This window comes from Nannospalax galili, unplaced genomic scaffold (assembly GCF_000622305.1).
Source record: "Nannospalax galili isolate Female #2095 unplaced genomic scaffold, S.galili_v1.0 scaffold517, whole genome shotgun sequence".
Classification (NCBI taxonomy): domain Eukaryota; kingdom Metazoa; phylum Chordata; class Mammalia; order Rodentia; family Spalacidae; genus Nannospalax; species Nannospalax galili.
The window spans coordinates 1,772,718-1,787,102 of NW_008340098.1; the positions used below are offsets into that span (position 1 = coordinate 1,772,718).

Below are 14,385 nucleotides of genomic sequence, written 5' to 3' on the forward strand. Positions count from 1 at the left end.
CCACCATTAGGAATAATAAATTAAACAAGGGTTCAGGACATAAGATCAAAATACAAAGCTAAATTATTTATCTATCCACTAGCAATAAATAAGCCAAGAAAGAAATGAAGAAAAAAAAATCCATGTATAAGAGCATCAAATACTAGGGATAGGTTTATACTCAGTATAACAAAAGGGGGAGGTAGGCAAATTTAACAAAAGAAGCATAAAATAGTTAGATATGTTGGTGCATGCCCATAATCATAACCCTCAATAGGCTGATGCCAAAATACTGTGAGCTTTGTAGTTTCAAGACAGACAGGGATACACAGGCCTTTCCTCCAAAACAACTGAACACTGCAAAACATTGCCTAAAGTTATAAGACCTAAATAGATGGAAAAACAGCCCATGTTCATAAGCCATAAAACTTAAGATAGTAATACTCCCAGTTGATCTTACAGATTCAGTATAATCCATCTAAATGCCTGGAATCTTTTATGAAGACACTGACAAGTTAATCTAAAGTTGATAGAGAAATAGAAGAGATTCAATAAAGCAGAAACAAGAATAACAAATTTAGAGCCTCATACTTCCCAACTTCCATCAAGATAGTATGGTATGGTACTGGTACAATGAGGAATGGAACTCAAGAGTCCATAAATAAGCCTCATATTTATAGTCAATTGATCTTTGACAATGATGCCTAAAAAATATTCAATGGGGTTAAAGAAGTCTTTTTCGTCTTTTTGAGACAGGGTCTCCATGTAGCCCCAGTTGTCCTGGAACTCACTATGTAGACCAGGCTGGCCTTGAACTCACAGAGATCTGCCTGCCTCTGCCTCCTGAGTGCTGGGATTAAAGGCATGCACCACCATGCCCGGCCAAGAACAGTCTTTTTACCAAGTTATCTGAAGACAACTAAATATTCACATGCAAAAGAAGGAAAACTGATCACTTCCTTAGTTATGCACAAAAATTAAGTGGAAAAGAAAATAGACTTAAATGTAATAGCCGAAACTACAAAACTCTAAGGACCAGAGATATGGCTCAGGGGTAGAGCACATGCCTACAATGCCTAAGGCACTAGATTTAATCCCCAATAAAGTGGTAGGGTATGTGAGGACAAGAAAGGATGGTGGCAGAACTTTCACATGACTTCTTAGGAGAAAACCTAGAAATAAACTGTTGTGACTTTCAGTTAGGCAAATCTTCCTAACATCAAAAGTACAAAAGACAAGGGGAAAAAAAAAAAGACGTTAGATTATCAAAAGTAAAAACCTGTCTCAAAGGATACCATGAAAAATGAAAAGCAGCTCAAAAAATAAAAAATATTGTTAAATCATATTCCTGATATGAAACTTATAACGACAACATATAAAAAAACTTATTTAGGAGCTGGAGAGATGGCTCAGCTATTAAGAAATTCAGTTCCCAGCACACACATTGGGTAGTTCACAAAAGCCTGTAACTTCAGATCTGATAGCTTGGCTCTCTTCTGGACCCCAAAGGCATCTGTACTCAAACATACAGAGATATACATACATATAAACATAATTAAAATAAATCCTTTAAAAAAAAACAAACCCTCCTTTACTGTCAGGCACTGTAGCATACCTCTTTAATCCCAGCATGAGTGAGGCAGAGGCTGGTGGATCTCTGTGAGATTGAGGCCAGCCTGGTGTACATAGCAAATTCCAGGCCAGCTGAGGCTACAGGGAAACCCTGTTTCAAAAACAAATAAAAAATCTTTTTGGTGGTGGCAAGCCCCTTTACCCATGAAGCCATCTTGCTAGTCCCACATAAAAGAATTCTTACATCTCAATAAAAAGATGATTAAGGTATGGACTGGAGAGATGGCTCAGCAGTTAAAAGCACTATCTGCTCTTTCAGAGGACCTGGGTTCAATTCACAGCACCCACATGGTGATAGTAACTGGCCATAACTCAAGTTTCAGGGGATCTGATGCCCTCTTCTGACCTCCGCAGGCATTGCATGACATGGGTGCACTGACATACATGCAGGTAATACATTCATATGCATATATACGCACAGATAGAGGATGGATAGAGAGATAGAGAGAGACAGACAGACAGACAGACAGACAGACAGACAGACAGATAGATAGATAGATGATTAAGGGGACTGGTGAGATGGCTTAGCTATTAAGAACACTGGCTGCTTTTACAGAAGACTGGGTTCAAATTTCAACACCCACATGGAGGCTCATGTCTGTAACTACAGTTCCACAGGATCCAATGCCCTCTTCTGGCCTCTGCAGGCATTGCACAACATGGGTGCCTTACCTACATGCAGGCATAAGACTCATACACACACACACACAAAAATTTTTTTGGTCTTTTTGAGACAGGGTTTCCTGTAGCCACAGCTGGCCTGGAACTCACTATGTAGACCAGGCTGGCCTTGAACTCACAGAGATCCACCTGCCTCTGCCTCCCAAGTGCTGGGATTAAAGAAAGGCATGTGCCACCACACCTGGCTACACACAAATTTTTTTAAAAAGAAAAAAAGAGTAAACAACCTGAATAGACACTTCTCCAGAGGAGAAAATGAAAAATACATGAAAAGATACTCAAAGCATCACTGGTCATCCAGGAAATACAAATCAAAAAGCCCCAGTAAGATATCACTTCAAACCCACTACAGTAGCTATTAAAAAAAAAAAAAAATGGGGCTGGAGAGATGGCTCAGCAGTTAAGAAGACTGACTGTTCTTGCAGAAGAACTGCACCCACATGGCAGCTGACAACTGTCCATAACTCCAGTTCCAAGGGATCTGACAGCCTCTTCTGTCCTTCACGGGCATTCCAAGACACAGGTGCACTTACCTACATGCAGCCAATGCACGCATACACATAAAATAAAAATAATAAATAAAATATTACAAAAAAAAAAGAAAGAAAAAAGAGCCCTGGCTACTCTTCTAGAGGACCAGTTTTGGTTACCAATACCCACAAAGCAGCTAACCATAGGGTAACTCCAGTTTTGGAAGATCCTATGCCCTCTCTGGACTCCACAGGCATTGCCTATACAGTGAGTTCCAGGGCAGCCAGGACTACATAGTGAGACCCTGTCTCAAAACTAAACAGAAACAAAATATTTTTTAAAAAATTAAATAAAAAATTTAAATAAAACAGGTGGGACGGGAGAGACAGCTCTGCAGTTAAGAGCACTGGCTGCTCTTGCAGAAGACCTGAGTTTGATTCCCAGCACCCACATGGCAGCTTACAACTGTCTGTAATGTCAGGTCCAGGGAATCCAACTCCCTCTTCTGGCCTCTATGGGCACTGTACTCATGTAATATACATACATGCAGACAAAACATTCATACACATACAAATAATTTTTTTTTGGTCTTTTTTTTTTTTTTGAGACAGGGTCTCCCTGTAGCCCCAGCTGGCCTGGAACTCACTATGCAGACCAGGTAGACAGACATCCACCTGCCTCTGCCTCCAAAGTGCTGGGATCAAAGGTGTGAGCCACCACGCCCAGCCACAAATATTTTTTTAAAGTACTTCACTAAAAAATAAAATAGGAGCCAGGTATGGTAGCACAAACCTTTAGCCTTAAGCCCCTCTGCCTTAAGAGGCAGAGGCAGGTGAATCTGTGAGATTGAGGCCTGCCTGGACTACATAGTGAGTTCCAGGCCAGTTGTGGCTACAGGGAGACCCCGTCCATCCCCACCACCAAATAAAAAAAGACCAAAAAATAAATAAAATAAAATAGGGCCGGGCATAGTAGCACATGCCTTTCTAAGGCAATCTGAGCACTCAGGAGGCAGAGGCAGGCAGATCTCTGTGAGATCGAGGCCAGCCTGGTCTTCATAGTGAGTTCCAGGCCAGTTGTGACTACAGGGAGACCCTGTCTCAAAAAGACCAATAAATAAATAAAAACAGGTTAAGTATGAGGAGGATGTGGAGAAAATGGTAACCTCTAAGATTGTTTTTGAGACAATAAAAATGGTACAGTAACTTTGAAAGAGTTCTTCAAAATATTAAACATGTAGTCAACATACAACCTATTCTAAAAAGAAAAAAATTCCCTACTTGATTCTCACAACAGGAAATACTTCACAAGGTTTTTTCCTTACACACCAAGAAAGCAGTCCTAAGGCAATGGACAGGGTAGTCCCACAACTCCTTCCCTAGGCTCAATTAGTTTGCTAGTGAAACACACATAATCTGGGGAACCATGTTTACCTGTTTATTATAAAAGCTACTATAACACTGGGTGTGGTGGCACATGCCTTTAGTCCCAGCACTCAAAAAGCAGAAGCAGGTGGATTTATGTGAATTTGAGGCCAGTCTGGCCAACATAGCAAGTTCCAGGCCAGCTGGGACTACAGGGAGACCCTATCTCAATGCCCTCCCCCCAAAAAAAACTCTACTACAAAAGATAAAGATGAAGCTACACAGGGCAAGGATGTGAGAAGAGGCTCTTAGGCTTTTTTTAAAAAATTAGACATATGTATGTATGTATGTGTCTATGTAAGTATATGCCACGTGTATTCAGGTGCATCTGGAGGCTAGAAGAGGGTGTGTGATCCTCTGGAACTGGAGTTACAGGCAGTTGTGAGCTGCCTGACATATGTGCTAGAAACCAAACTCTAATCTGCTTTGGAAAAGCAGCAAATGCTCTTAAACACTGAACCATCTCTCCATCCCCATAGCTTTTGAAATATTATTATTGCATTTTTAAAAAATTTATTTATTTTTACTAGGCATGGTATCTTATAATCCCAGCACTCAGGAGACAGAGGCAGGTGATGTCTGTCTACCTGGTCTACATAGTGAGTTCCAGGCCAGCTGGGGCTACAGGGAGACCCTGTCTCAAAAAGACCAAAAAAAATTATTATTTTATTTTATTTTATTTTTTTAAATGTGTATGAGTGTTACGCCTGCATGTATGTAAGCACACCTGTGTTCTGCAGTGCCAGCGGAGGACAGAAGAGGGCTTTGGCTCCCCTGGAATTGAAATTACGGAGTTGTTAGCCACCATATGGGTGCTGGGATTCAAACCCTGGTCTTCTGCAAGAACAGCCAGTGCTCTTAACCACTGGACCATCTCTCCAAACCCTATTATTACATTTTTTTAAGTATATGTCTTGTGTGCTTTTCATGGAACGATGCAAATGAAGGTCAAAGGATAAATTGAAGGAATAGGTTCTCTCCTTTTACCATGCGAGTCCTAGGCAGGTCAATAGGCTCAGAGGTTTCAAGAAGATAACTTTCAGGAATCTCCACATGTTCATCAAGTTCCCTAAACCTAGTCCTTTGGGTTACATGTCTGTATCAAGCCCCATCCTGAAGATATTTAGGGGCTGCCAGCTACCACTCAATTCACGAGCATACAAAAAAACCCCACTACTTCAATGATTTCAAGAATTTTAAGAGTAATATGACAACAGACAAGGACAAATACCAAATACTATTTCATAATATAGAACTCATAGCAATTTTCTACTCTTAGGTGTATACCAAGACATTTCCATATAAAATGATGCACATGAATGTTCAGAGCATCATTATTCATAATAGACAAACTGTCCTCTGATCTCCATATGGATACTTAGCACAGGCATACATGCACATGCACACACACACACACACACACACACACACACAAATTAAATAAATATAATAAAACTTTTCTAAAATTACACTTAGGGGCTGAAAAAATGGCTCAGCGGTTAAAAGCATGTACTGCTCTTCTAGAGGACCTGAGTTCAATACCCAGCACCCATATCAGACGGCTCACAGCAGCACTGGACTCAGGTGCATAAACCCCTACACACATATATACATAATTAAAAATTAAAAATATTTTCTAGCCGGGTGTGGTGGCGCACGCCTTTAATCCCAGCACTTGGGAGGCAGAGACACTGGATCTTTGTGAATCCGAGGCCAGCCTGGTCTACATAGTGAGTTCCAGGACAGCTGGGGCTACAGGGAGACCCTGTCTCAAAAAGACAAAAAAAAAAAAAAATTCTAACACAAAACAAATTTTTTTTAAAATTTTTTTGAGACAAGGTCTCCCTGCAGTCCCATTTGGCCTGGAACTCATTATGTAGACCAGACTGGCCTCAATCTCACAGAGATCCGCCTGCTTCTGCCTCCTGAATGCTAGTATTAAAGGCATTCACCACCATGCCAGGCTTACAAAATAATTTTTAAAACAAATAAATTTTAAAAAACCTTACCTCAGAGAACAATTTCAAAATGATAGCCCAATAAAGAATTAAGGGTAGAGACAGACATATACATAAGACAATCTTGAAATCTGGAGGCATAAGATCTGAAGATATAAGTATCTTCCAGTTGCTTAAGATGTGATAAAGAAACAGCACTGTGGAAAATAATTTCTCCCTTTGGATGGGCATATATGATATAATTTCACACTAGCTTTGAATTGTGAACAGGTAGTACATGCTAATCAAATTGAAAGAATGTTAAAAAATGTTTTAAATATCCTTTTAGGGTCCGTAAGATGGCTCAGTGGGTAAGGGCACTTGCTGTCATACATGGTAATCTGAGTTCAATCTCCTACACCCACATGGCAGGAAAACAATTGACTCCCCACATGTATGTGCACGCACACAAAATGCTTGTGTTAAAAAAATTTTTTAATGTCCCTTTAAAAAAACTTGCTCAACTGCATCCTAGACAGAGGAATTATGATCTGGTTTAGTAAGTAAGAAATGCTTTAAAATAGAGAGCTAGAAAGGTGGGCATGGTGATGCATACCTTTACTCCCAGCACTTAGGAGATCAGCCTGGTCTACATGACAAGTTCCAGGCCAACTGGGGCTATAGGGAGATCCTGTTTCAAAAAGACCAATAATAATAATATAACAAAATAGAGCTATACTAGTTTGAGTATCAGATAATAAATGCTCTTCATCCTTGAATCCCTTTCTGAAGTGGAACCCCATGGCATGCTTGTAATATCCCATTTGATATTTCTCCATTAAGATAATGATTTTTAGCCTAGTCTATATAGTGAATTCCAGGACAGCTGGAGCTACAGGACCCCCCCTCCAAAAGAAAAAAGATTTTTGGTTTGTTTTTTTGTTTTCCAAGACAGGGTCTCCCTGTAGCCCCAGCTGGCCTGGAATTAGCTATGTAGACCAGGTTGGCCTTGAACTCAACAGAGATCCACCTGCCTCTGCTCTCAAATACTGGGATTAAAGGTGTGCACAGGGGCATACTTCAGCACCTGGGAGACCAAGACAGGATGATCAGTTCAAGGTCATCTTTGGCTACACAACAAGTTTGAGGCCAACATGGGCTACAGTGAGACAGTCTCAAACAAACAAAAAATAAACAAAAGGATAAATGAACTGTCACACAATGTGTTAACATTATATTCAAATTTAGGTGGCCTTTTATGACAACTAATAAACCAATTTCTACATGACAATAAACAGCTAGTCTACTCAAAATTATACTCAAAAGAAATCAATATTAAGTAGGACATGGAGACGTAGGCCTCTAACCCCAGCATTCAGGAGGCAGACATGGGATGACTGCAAGTTCTAGGCCGGGAAGGACTTAGGGATACATAGTGAGATCTTGCCCACCCCACCCCCAACACACACACAGACACACACTCACACACAGAAGAAAAAGCCAAATAGATGGCCCAGTGAATAAAGTCCCTTGCCAACAAGTCTGACAACGTGAGTTCGAGTCACAGGACCTATATGGAAGGAGAGAACCAATGCCCAAAAGTTGTCCTTTGAACTCCTGTGTGTGCAGTGGCACACACATACCCCCCACCAAAAAAAAAAAAAAAAAAAAAAAAAGTAAAAAAAAATTTCAGGAAATTGGCACTGCTTTTAATAGAGAAAATATATTTATTGAAGTTTGTAAAATCCTAACTCTTCATAGAAAACTGTTGCTATATTTCCAAAGAACCACACAATCAAAATTTTACAGTTCTTTGCCTTTTAACAGCACATTGCTTTCAGGTTGGACTTCTCATCAGCCACCAAAACCTCCCAATCTTTTCTTACCTATTTCCCTGCACCCTTCTCCTACCTCTTAACCTCAACACACATAGCTCAACCAACTGGAGGATCTCTCCAAACTATGAAGGAGAGGAACATCATTATGGAATTTTTGACCTTACCCCGGCAAAAAACATTCTGGTTCCACAGCAAGAAGGTTATAAAGAGGCAGAAAGCATGCCAGGTTAAAAATTTCTTTAAAAAATTGTGTTTAATGACAGGTGTGGTGGTGCATGCCTTTAATCCCAGCACTTGGGAGGCAGAGGCAGGCGGATCTCTGTGAGTTCAAGGCCAGCCTGGTCTACGTTGTGAGTTCCAGGACAGCTGGGGCTACAGGGAGAATCTGTCTCAAAAAGACCCCCCCCAAAAAAAACCATTGTGTTTGAGTATTTTGCCTCCATGTAAATAAGTGCATCTGTACATGAAATGCCCATGGAAGCCAGAAGAGGGTGTCAGATCCCCTGGAATCGGAGTTACCAATGATTGTTAACCGCCATGTGGGTGCTTAGAACCTGGTCCTCTGCCATAGCAACCCCTGCTCTTAACCTCTGAGCCATGTCTCCAGACTCTAAACACCAACTTTTGGTGGCTCCCATCTATGCCTCAACAGAGGGGGTAAAACAGTTCTAATACTAGAACCTTCTACCAGTTAGAATTTTAGCAACGCTATAAGGTGTACTGATAACCTTACCTGAACTGAGTCATTAGAACCAAGCAAACTAGGTAAATGGACTTCATTAATTGGTGGAAATAATTTGCCTGATACATAGGAAGAAGAGGACTTTCTTTTTGGACCACCGAACTATATTCCTAGGTCAGGAGCACATTTTCTTGTTACACTTATTTATTTTAGGAGGGTGGGGGCCCACCCATGGAAGTCAGAGAACAACTTGCTGGAGTGGATTCTCTTTCCACTTATGTGGGTCCTGGGATCAAACTCATCAAGTTTGGTGGCAACTGCCTTAACCTGCTGAGCCCTTTTAGAGGACCTAAGAGCACACACTCTCTTGAAAGATTTATTTAAGCTAGGAGCCATAGTTATCATAGTTATTTTCTTACAATAGCAAAGAACTATGTAATACTTTGGGGAGGAAACAAAATCAGAGAAATATATCTAGAAACAGAAAAGGATCTGACAAAATTAGGAACATTTAACATTCAAACAAGAATAAACTCAGAAATAGCACAATAGAAAGACTTTAATACTCAAGTAAGCACCTTTCAGGATGAAGATTAGGATGTAAGAAATAGTCCAGCAAGCTCTCTCCATACCAATAATCCCAAACTAAAAATAAAGTTGTTCTCTGATTACCAAAGGAGAAACCAAAAATAAAGGGAAATGCCTGAGAAGTCAAAACACAGAATCCCAGGATGAGAAACCACTCAAGCAACTCAATTCATAAATAAAACCAGAAAGTTTCCAAAAAAAAAGTGAAAAATCATTTTTATTCCATAGAAGTGGAAATTACATTAAGAAGTGGAAACTTGAAAGCCCTTACATGAAAAAAAGTTGGGGGGGGGGGGCATCAGGTGGTTGTGAGCTTCCTGACATAGGTACTGAGAATTGAACTGTGGTCCCAGCAGAGCAAACAAGTGCTCTTAACCACTGAACCATCTCTCCAGTCCCAAGGCTTTCCTTTTGAAGTTACATTCAGATGCCCTAACTGAATTACATATACCCATTTACACAATGCATGGATCAGTGAGAAAATATGAATGCTGTGCTTCAGTTTGACACCTATGATAACAACACCTAGATTCTTGAACATTTTAATACATGCTGATTTCTTGTACCAAGGAACAAGTGTCCTAACCTTCTGGGCCTCAGTTTTCTAGCTATGAATGGTGGGCACCAAGCCAGATGAGATGAACTAATAGGATCCTCTCCATTCTAGAAATTGTATATCTAATGACAGAACCATCTTTATGATGGCTGATGAGGGTATAAAATTTGAGTCTGAGAAACATTTAAATTCACACTGTCATTCCAGAGCTAACCACAGGGAGGAGCGAAGGATTTGAAAAAAAATCCCCAAGGGAGACAGTATTTGACTTACCTGAAGCCCACCTACTAAGTGGATAAAGCCTCAATTCCAGGCATAATTAGAACTTTTCCCTGGTCCCTCTGCCTCGACTTCAACAGTACTTTTCACAAAGACACTTAGTATCCGTCTTTCCCATTTCCATCCTACCACCCAATTTTCCCTATTCATTGTAGTCATTTGCTCACTATAACTCTTAATCCAGAGGTTTCTCTTTTCCTGTTCATCCAAAGTGATTTAAAAAAAGGTTTCCAGTAAATTTTTGAAGAAAAAATTGTTGAAATAGTTGAAAAATCAAGGTAACTAAATTATAAACACAGGCAAGCCACAGTTTGAGTAAGTTTTAAAGAAATCGAGTCAGTGAGAGAGGATTACAAGCATAATTTTAAGTCTAGTGACCGACACAATTTGTTTCTTAAAGATCGTAGAAGGCCTTGAAAAAGAAAACCAAAGAGTGACAATTCGTGAAGGTCAGGCTGAGCCTCTGAAATTAACACGCGCTGTCCACAGCCAAAGCAACTAAGGGTTAAGAATGGGAAACAGAGCATTTGCCCCGTCTTCTTTTCTCCATCAAGTTTCCAGTTCAAACAGGCCTGACACACCATATATGCGAAAAATAAACACTAGTAGCCATTCGTATCTATCCGGCCAACACACGAATGGTCTTCGCGCTGACAACGAAAACCTCAGGCCGCCTGTAAGCCTGGACGACTGGGCTGCAGCGAGGATGGCGCGAAAGCCTAGAGACAGGCCGGCTGGCCGGGACGCGGAAGGTGCCTCTGCCCACATGGCAGGGATCTCGCCGCCACCGGCCATCACGCTTCGGCCCCCACGCCGCCGCCGCTCCCACCGCGCCCGGACCCCGCGCTTGCCGCAGCCGAGTGCAGGGCAGCTACAGGCTCTCGCCGGGGGACCCTCCTCCAAGAGGACCCCATCCCCCCGCTCCCTTTCTCCATCAGGTTCCCCCAGTGCAGCGGCGAGCTGCACTGCCCCTTGTCGCCTCACCTCCATGGAGACGCGCCAGCCTTGCATGGCGGAGAAGCCGTAGGGCAGCGGGAGACGCGGGGCGCCAACCCCGTCTCCGGAGCACTTCACCGTGTTGGGCTGGGAGAGGTAGGCACCCATGGCGGCGGCTGGCCGGAGGCCTGTGCGACAAGCGAGCGGGACGCGACCCTTGCCGGCGCCGGAGCCGGAGCTCCGAGGGCGCTCGTGGCAGGGAGCAGACCCGGCTGCGCGGCAGACGCAAGGTGCCGGCGAAAGGCGCGAGGCCAGCCAGGAGGCGGTAACGGGACGGGAGAGGAGAGGGAGCGGAAGCGGAAACCGCGCCGCTCCAGACCCCGCCCTGCCGGCGCGGCGCTGCGGGCGGTCATTTCCTTAGCAACTCGCCCCGCCCGCGGGGACAACGGCCCGCCCAACCGCCGCTCCCGCGAGACCGCCGCGCCACGCCCACCAACGGCCGCGGCCCCTGGTCGTGTGGGGCCGGCTGCTCTACCCCGCCTTCTCATTCTCAGCGTCAGTGTCTTTTGTGTGAGACCCAGTGCTTCCGGTCCTGTCCTGCCTCGGGTCAGCCTAGGCCTTTCCTCCTTCCCTCCCGCTACACGCCCTCAGACTCCCCCAAACCCCTCCGGATTCAGTTCAGTTAAAGTTGAACGTATGTTCTGAGTTTAACGCGGTGTTAGGCCTTAGGAGGAGAATGCGGGACAGTCTTTACTGACAGAAAATGAAGAAGACCGCGGTCTGTGACGTGATTTGCATTCATGCAGTGTAGAAACGTTTGGTGCAAAGGAGCAAGGGCGAGCTGTGGCTTGCAAATGGTAGATTTAGATAGACCCTCAGACAGTATCTCATGATTGCCTGAGGTCAAGGGAAAATGCAGTAAGATTGCGAGGCTCGTTTGGGAAGATTATCAAGGAATCTGGTTAGCCTCGTTGGAGAAAGAGTCTAAGTAGGGACAGATCTAGCAACGGACGAGTAACATGGACGTCATTGTCAGGCTGATGAGGCCTCTGCAGGATTTAGTCTGATCTTTGTAGTGTATACTGCAAGGAGAGTCTAGGTTTGAAGGCTCTTAGCCTATGATGGGTGGACTGGGACGGGTCCCCGCAGTGGGAGTAGAGATGAAAGGACAAAGTCCGCAAAACCCAGCAGATGTGATCATTTGGATGAAAAGAAATTCTCCAAACTATAACAATTCATTTAAAACTAAGAACTGGGCTGGAGATATGACTCAGGGGTTAAGAGCACTGGCTGCTCTTGCAGAGAACCCGGTTTTAAATACCATCACTCACATGGCGGCTAACAACCGGCCATAACTCCATTTCCAGGGGATCCGACAGCCTCTTCTGACTACTTGCAGGCATAGCCGGACATGAGTGTACTTACATGTAGGCAATACACTCATACACATAAAATAATATTTTAAAAACTCAGAACTAAACTGAGCATAGTTTATGCCTATATTTCCATCACTTGGGAGGCTGAGGCAAAAGGATCACAAGTTCCAGGCTAGCCTTTGCTGCATAGTGAGTTTCAGGCCAGACTGGGCTACAGAGTGAGATCCTGTCTCAAATAAATGAATAAATCCCAGAATTAGTTATGGCTCCTCAGTCCAAATTCCTTAATTAACAGCAATTACTAAAAAGGGTTTTCTACACATTTTTTTCCCTTTGAATGGTGTGATAGCTAATCTTGTCAACTTGTCACACTTGGGAAGAGGGAGCCTCAGTTGAGGAATTGTTTCCATTAGATTGGCCTGTGGGCATGTCTGTGGCATTTTCTTGATTGCTAATTGATGCAGGGGGGCTCAGCCCATTGTGGGTTGCACCACCCCTGGGCAGGTGAGTCTGTGCTATATAGGAAAGGTGGCTGAGCAAGCCAGGGCAAGTGAACCAGTAAGCAGCAGTCCTCCATGGTTTCTGTTTGAAACTCCTGCCTTGAGTTTCTCCTTAACTTCCCTCTGTGATGGACTGTAAAGTTTAAGATGCAATAAATTCCTTCCTCCCCTAAGTTGGTCAGTATTTAGCACAACAGAAAATGACACTAGAACAAATGAATTCTAGAATGTCTCTCCTGTTTATTTTCCTACAACTCAGTGCTTCAGCATTTTGCCTTTGTGTGCCTCCAAAGCTATGCTTTTCTCTTCATATGCTTTACCCATAGCTTAATACACCTCTCTACCCACCTATTTGGCCACCACTTCCTCCACAGTCTCTAATACTCCTTTACTAGTTTGGTTCCTCACTTGTCTTTCCCAGCTGTTTCCCCCATGATCCCTAGCACACTTGTGTATGTTCCAGGATATCTAAATATTTGTAGAATTCATGAATAGCACTAAAGCTTTGACTTTAAGTGACAAAATTAGGTGAAGCCATTAAAAAATGGTGCAGTTTAGGTATGTGCACTAGTTGGGGTGAAACTGTTCTAAGATGACAGTTTTATATACAAATATTGGAAATTCTGGATTGGAGTTAGGCCATGAAAACTTTAATGAGGCTTTCAGGTTGCCATGCACCTCAGATCTCTGAAAAGATTGTGAAATTACTGCTACAGTTGCTGTTTCTTCCTGGATTTTGTTTTTTCCTAAAAATGGAATGTGTCATGAAAAAAGAGCCAGGAATTGAGGCACATACCTGTAATCCCAGCACTTAAGAAGTGAAGATGGGCTGGGCATGCTGGCGCACACCTTCAATCCCAACATTTGGGAGGCAGAGGCAGGCTAATCTCTGAGTTCAAGGCCAGCCTGGTCTATATAGTGAGTTCCAGGACAGCTGGGGCTACAGGGAGACCCTGTTTCAAAAAGACCAAAAAAATAAAGAAGTGAAGATGGAGGGATCAGGAGCTCAGGGTCATCTTTTGTGACATAGCAAGTTCTAGGCTATCCTGGTACATGGGATCTATAAGAATAAGAAGCAAAAGCACAAAACATCAGAGACATTGTGAAAGAGCATGATTTTACCATGTATTACCTATGATTTCTTTCACAAGTTACTGTCAGGCTGATTTATTCATCTGTAAGACAGATAATATTTAATCTTCAAGATTGCTCTAAAAACAAGAAAAGGTGAATGTATTGTAGCATTCCAGAGTTGGAGGTAGGAGGGTTGCAATTATGGGGCCAGCCTGAGCTACACAGGAGTACTAGTGACCAACTCCAAACTACACAGCAAGATCTTGTCTCAGAAAACAAAAAAAAAACCCAAACACCACTGTCCTAGTTGTTTCTCCATTGCTGTGACAAAATACTCTGACCACTACCAACTTGGGGAGGAAAGGGTTTATTTATCTTACATCTCTTGGGTCACAGTACATCGGGGAGCCCAAGGTAGGAACTTGAGGCAGG

At 42.9% G+C, this 14,385-nt stretch overlaps 1 protein-coding gene across 1 annotated transcript in view; it reads right to left on the reverse strand.

Annotated features, from left to right (window-relative positions):
* Ppm1g (protein phosphatase, Mg2+/Mn2+ dependent 1G) overlaps nucleotides 1–11,412 on the reverse strand; it is a 28,217-nt gene extending 16,805 nt beyond the window's left edge. Inside the window, exon 1 of the mRNA XM_008835066.3 lies at nucleotides 11,052–11,412. Within this exon, the coding sequence (XP_008833288.1) occupies nucleotides 11,052–11,171 (120 nt within the window). The 5' untranslated portion in view covers nucleotides 11,172–11,412. The remainder of the gene's footprint in view (nucleotides 1–11,051) is intronic.
* Nucleotides 11,413–14,385: the final 2,973 nt, after the last annotated feature.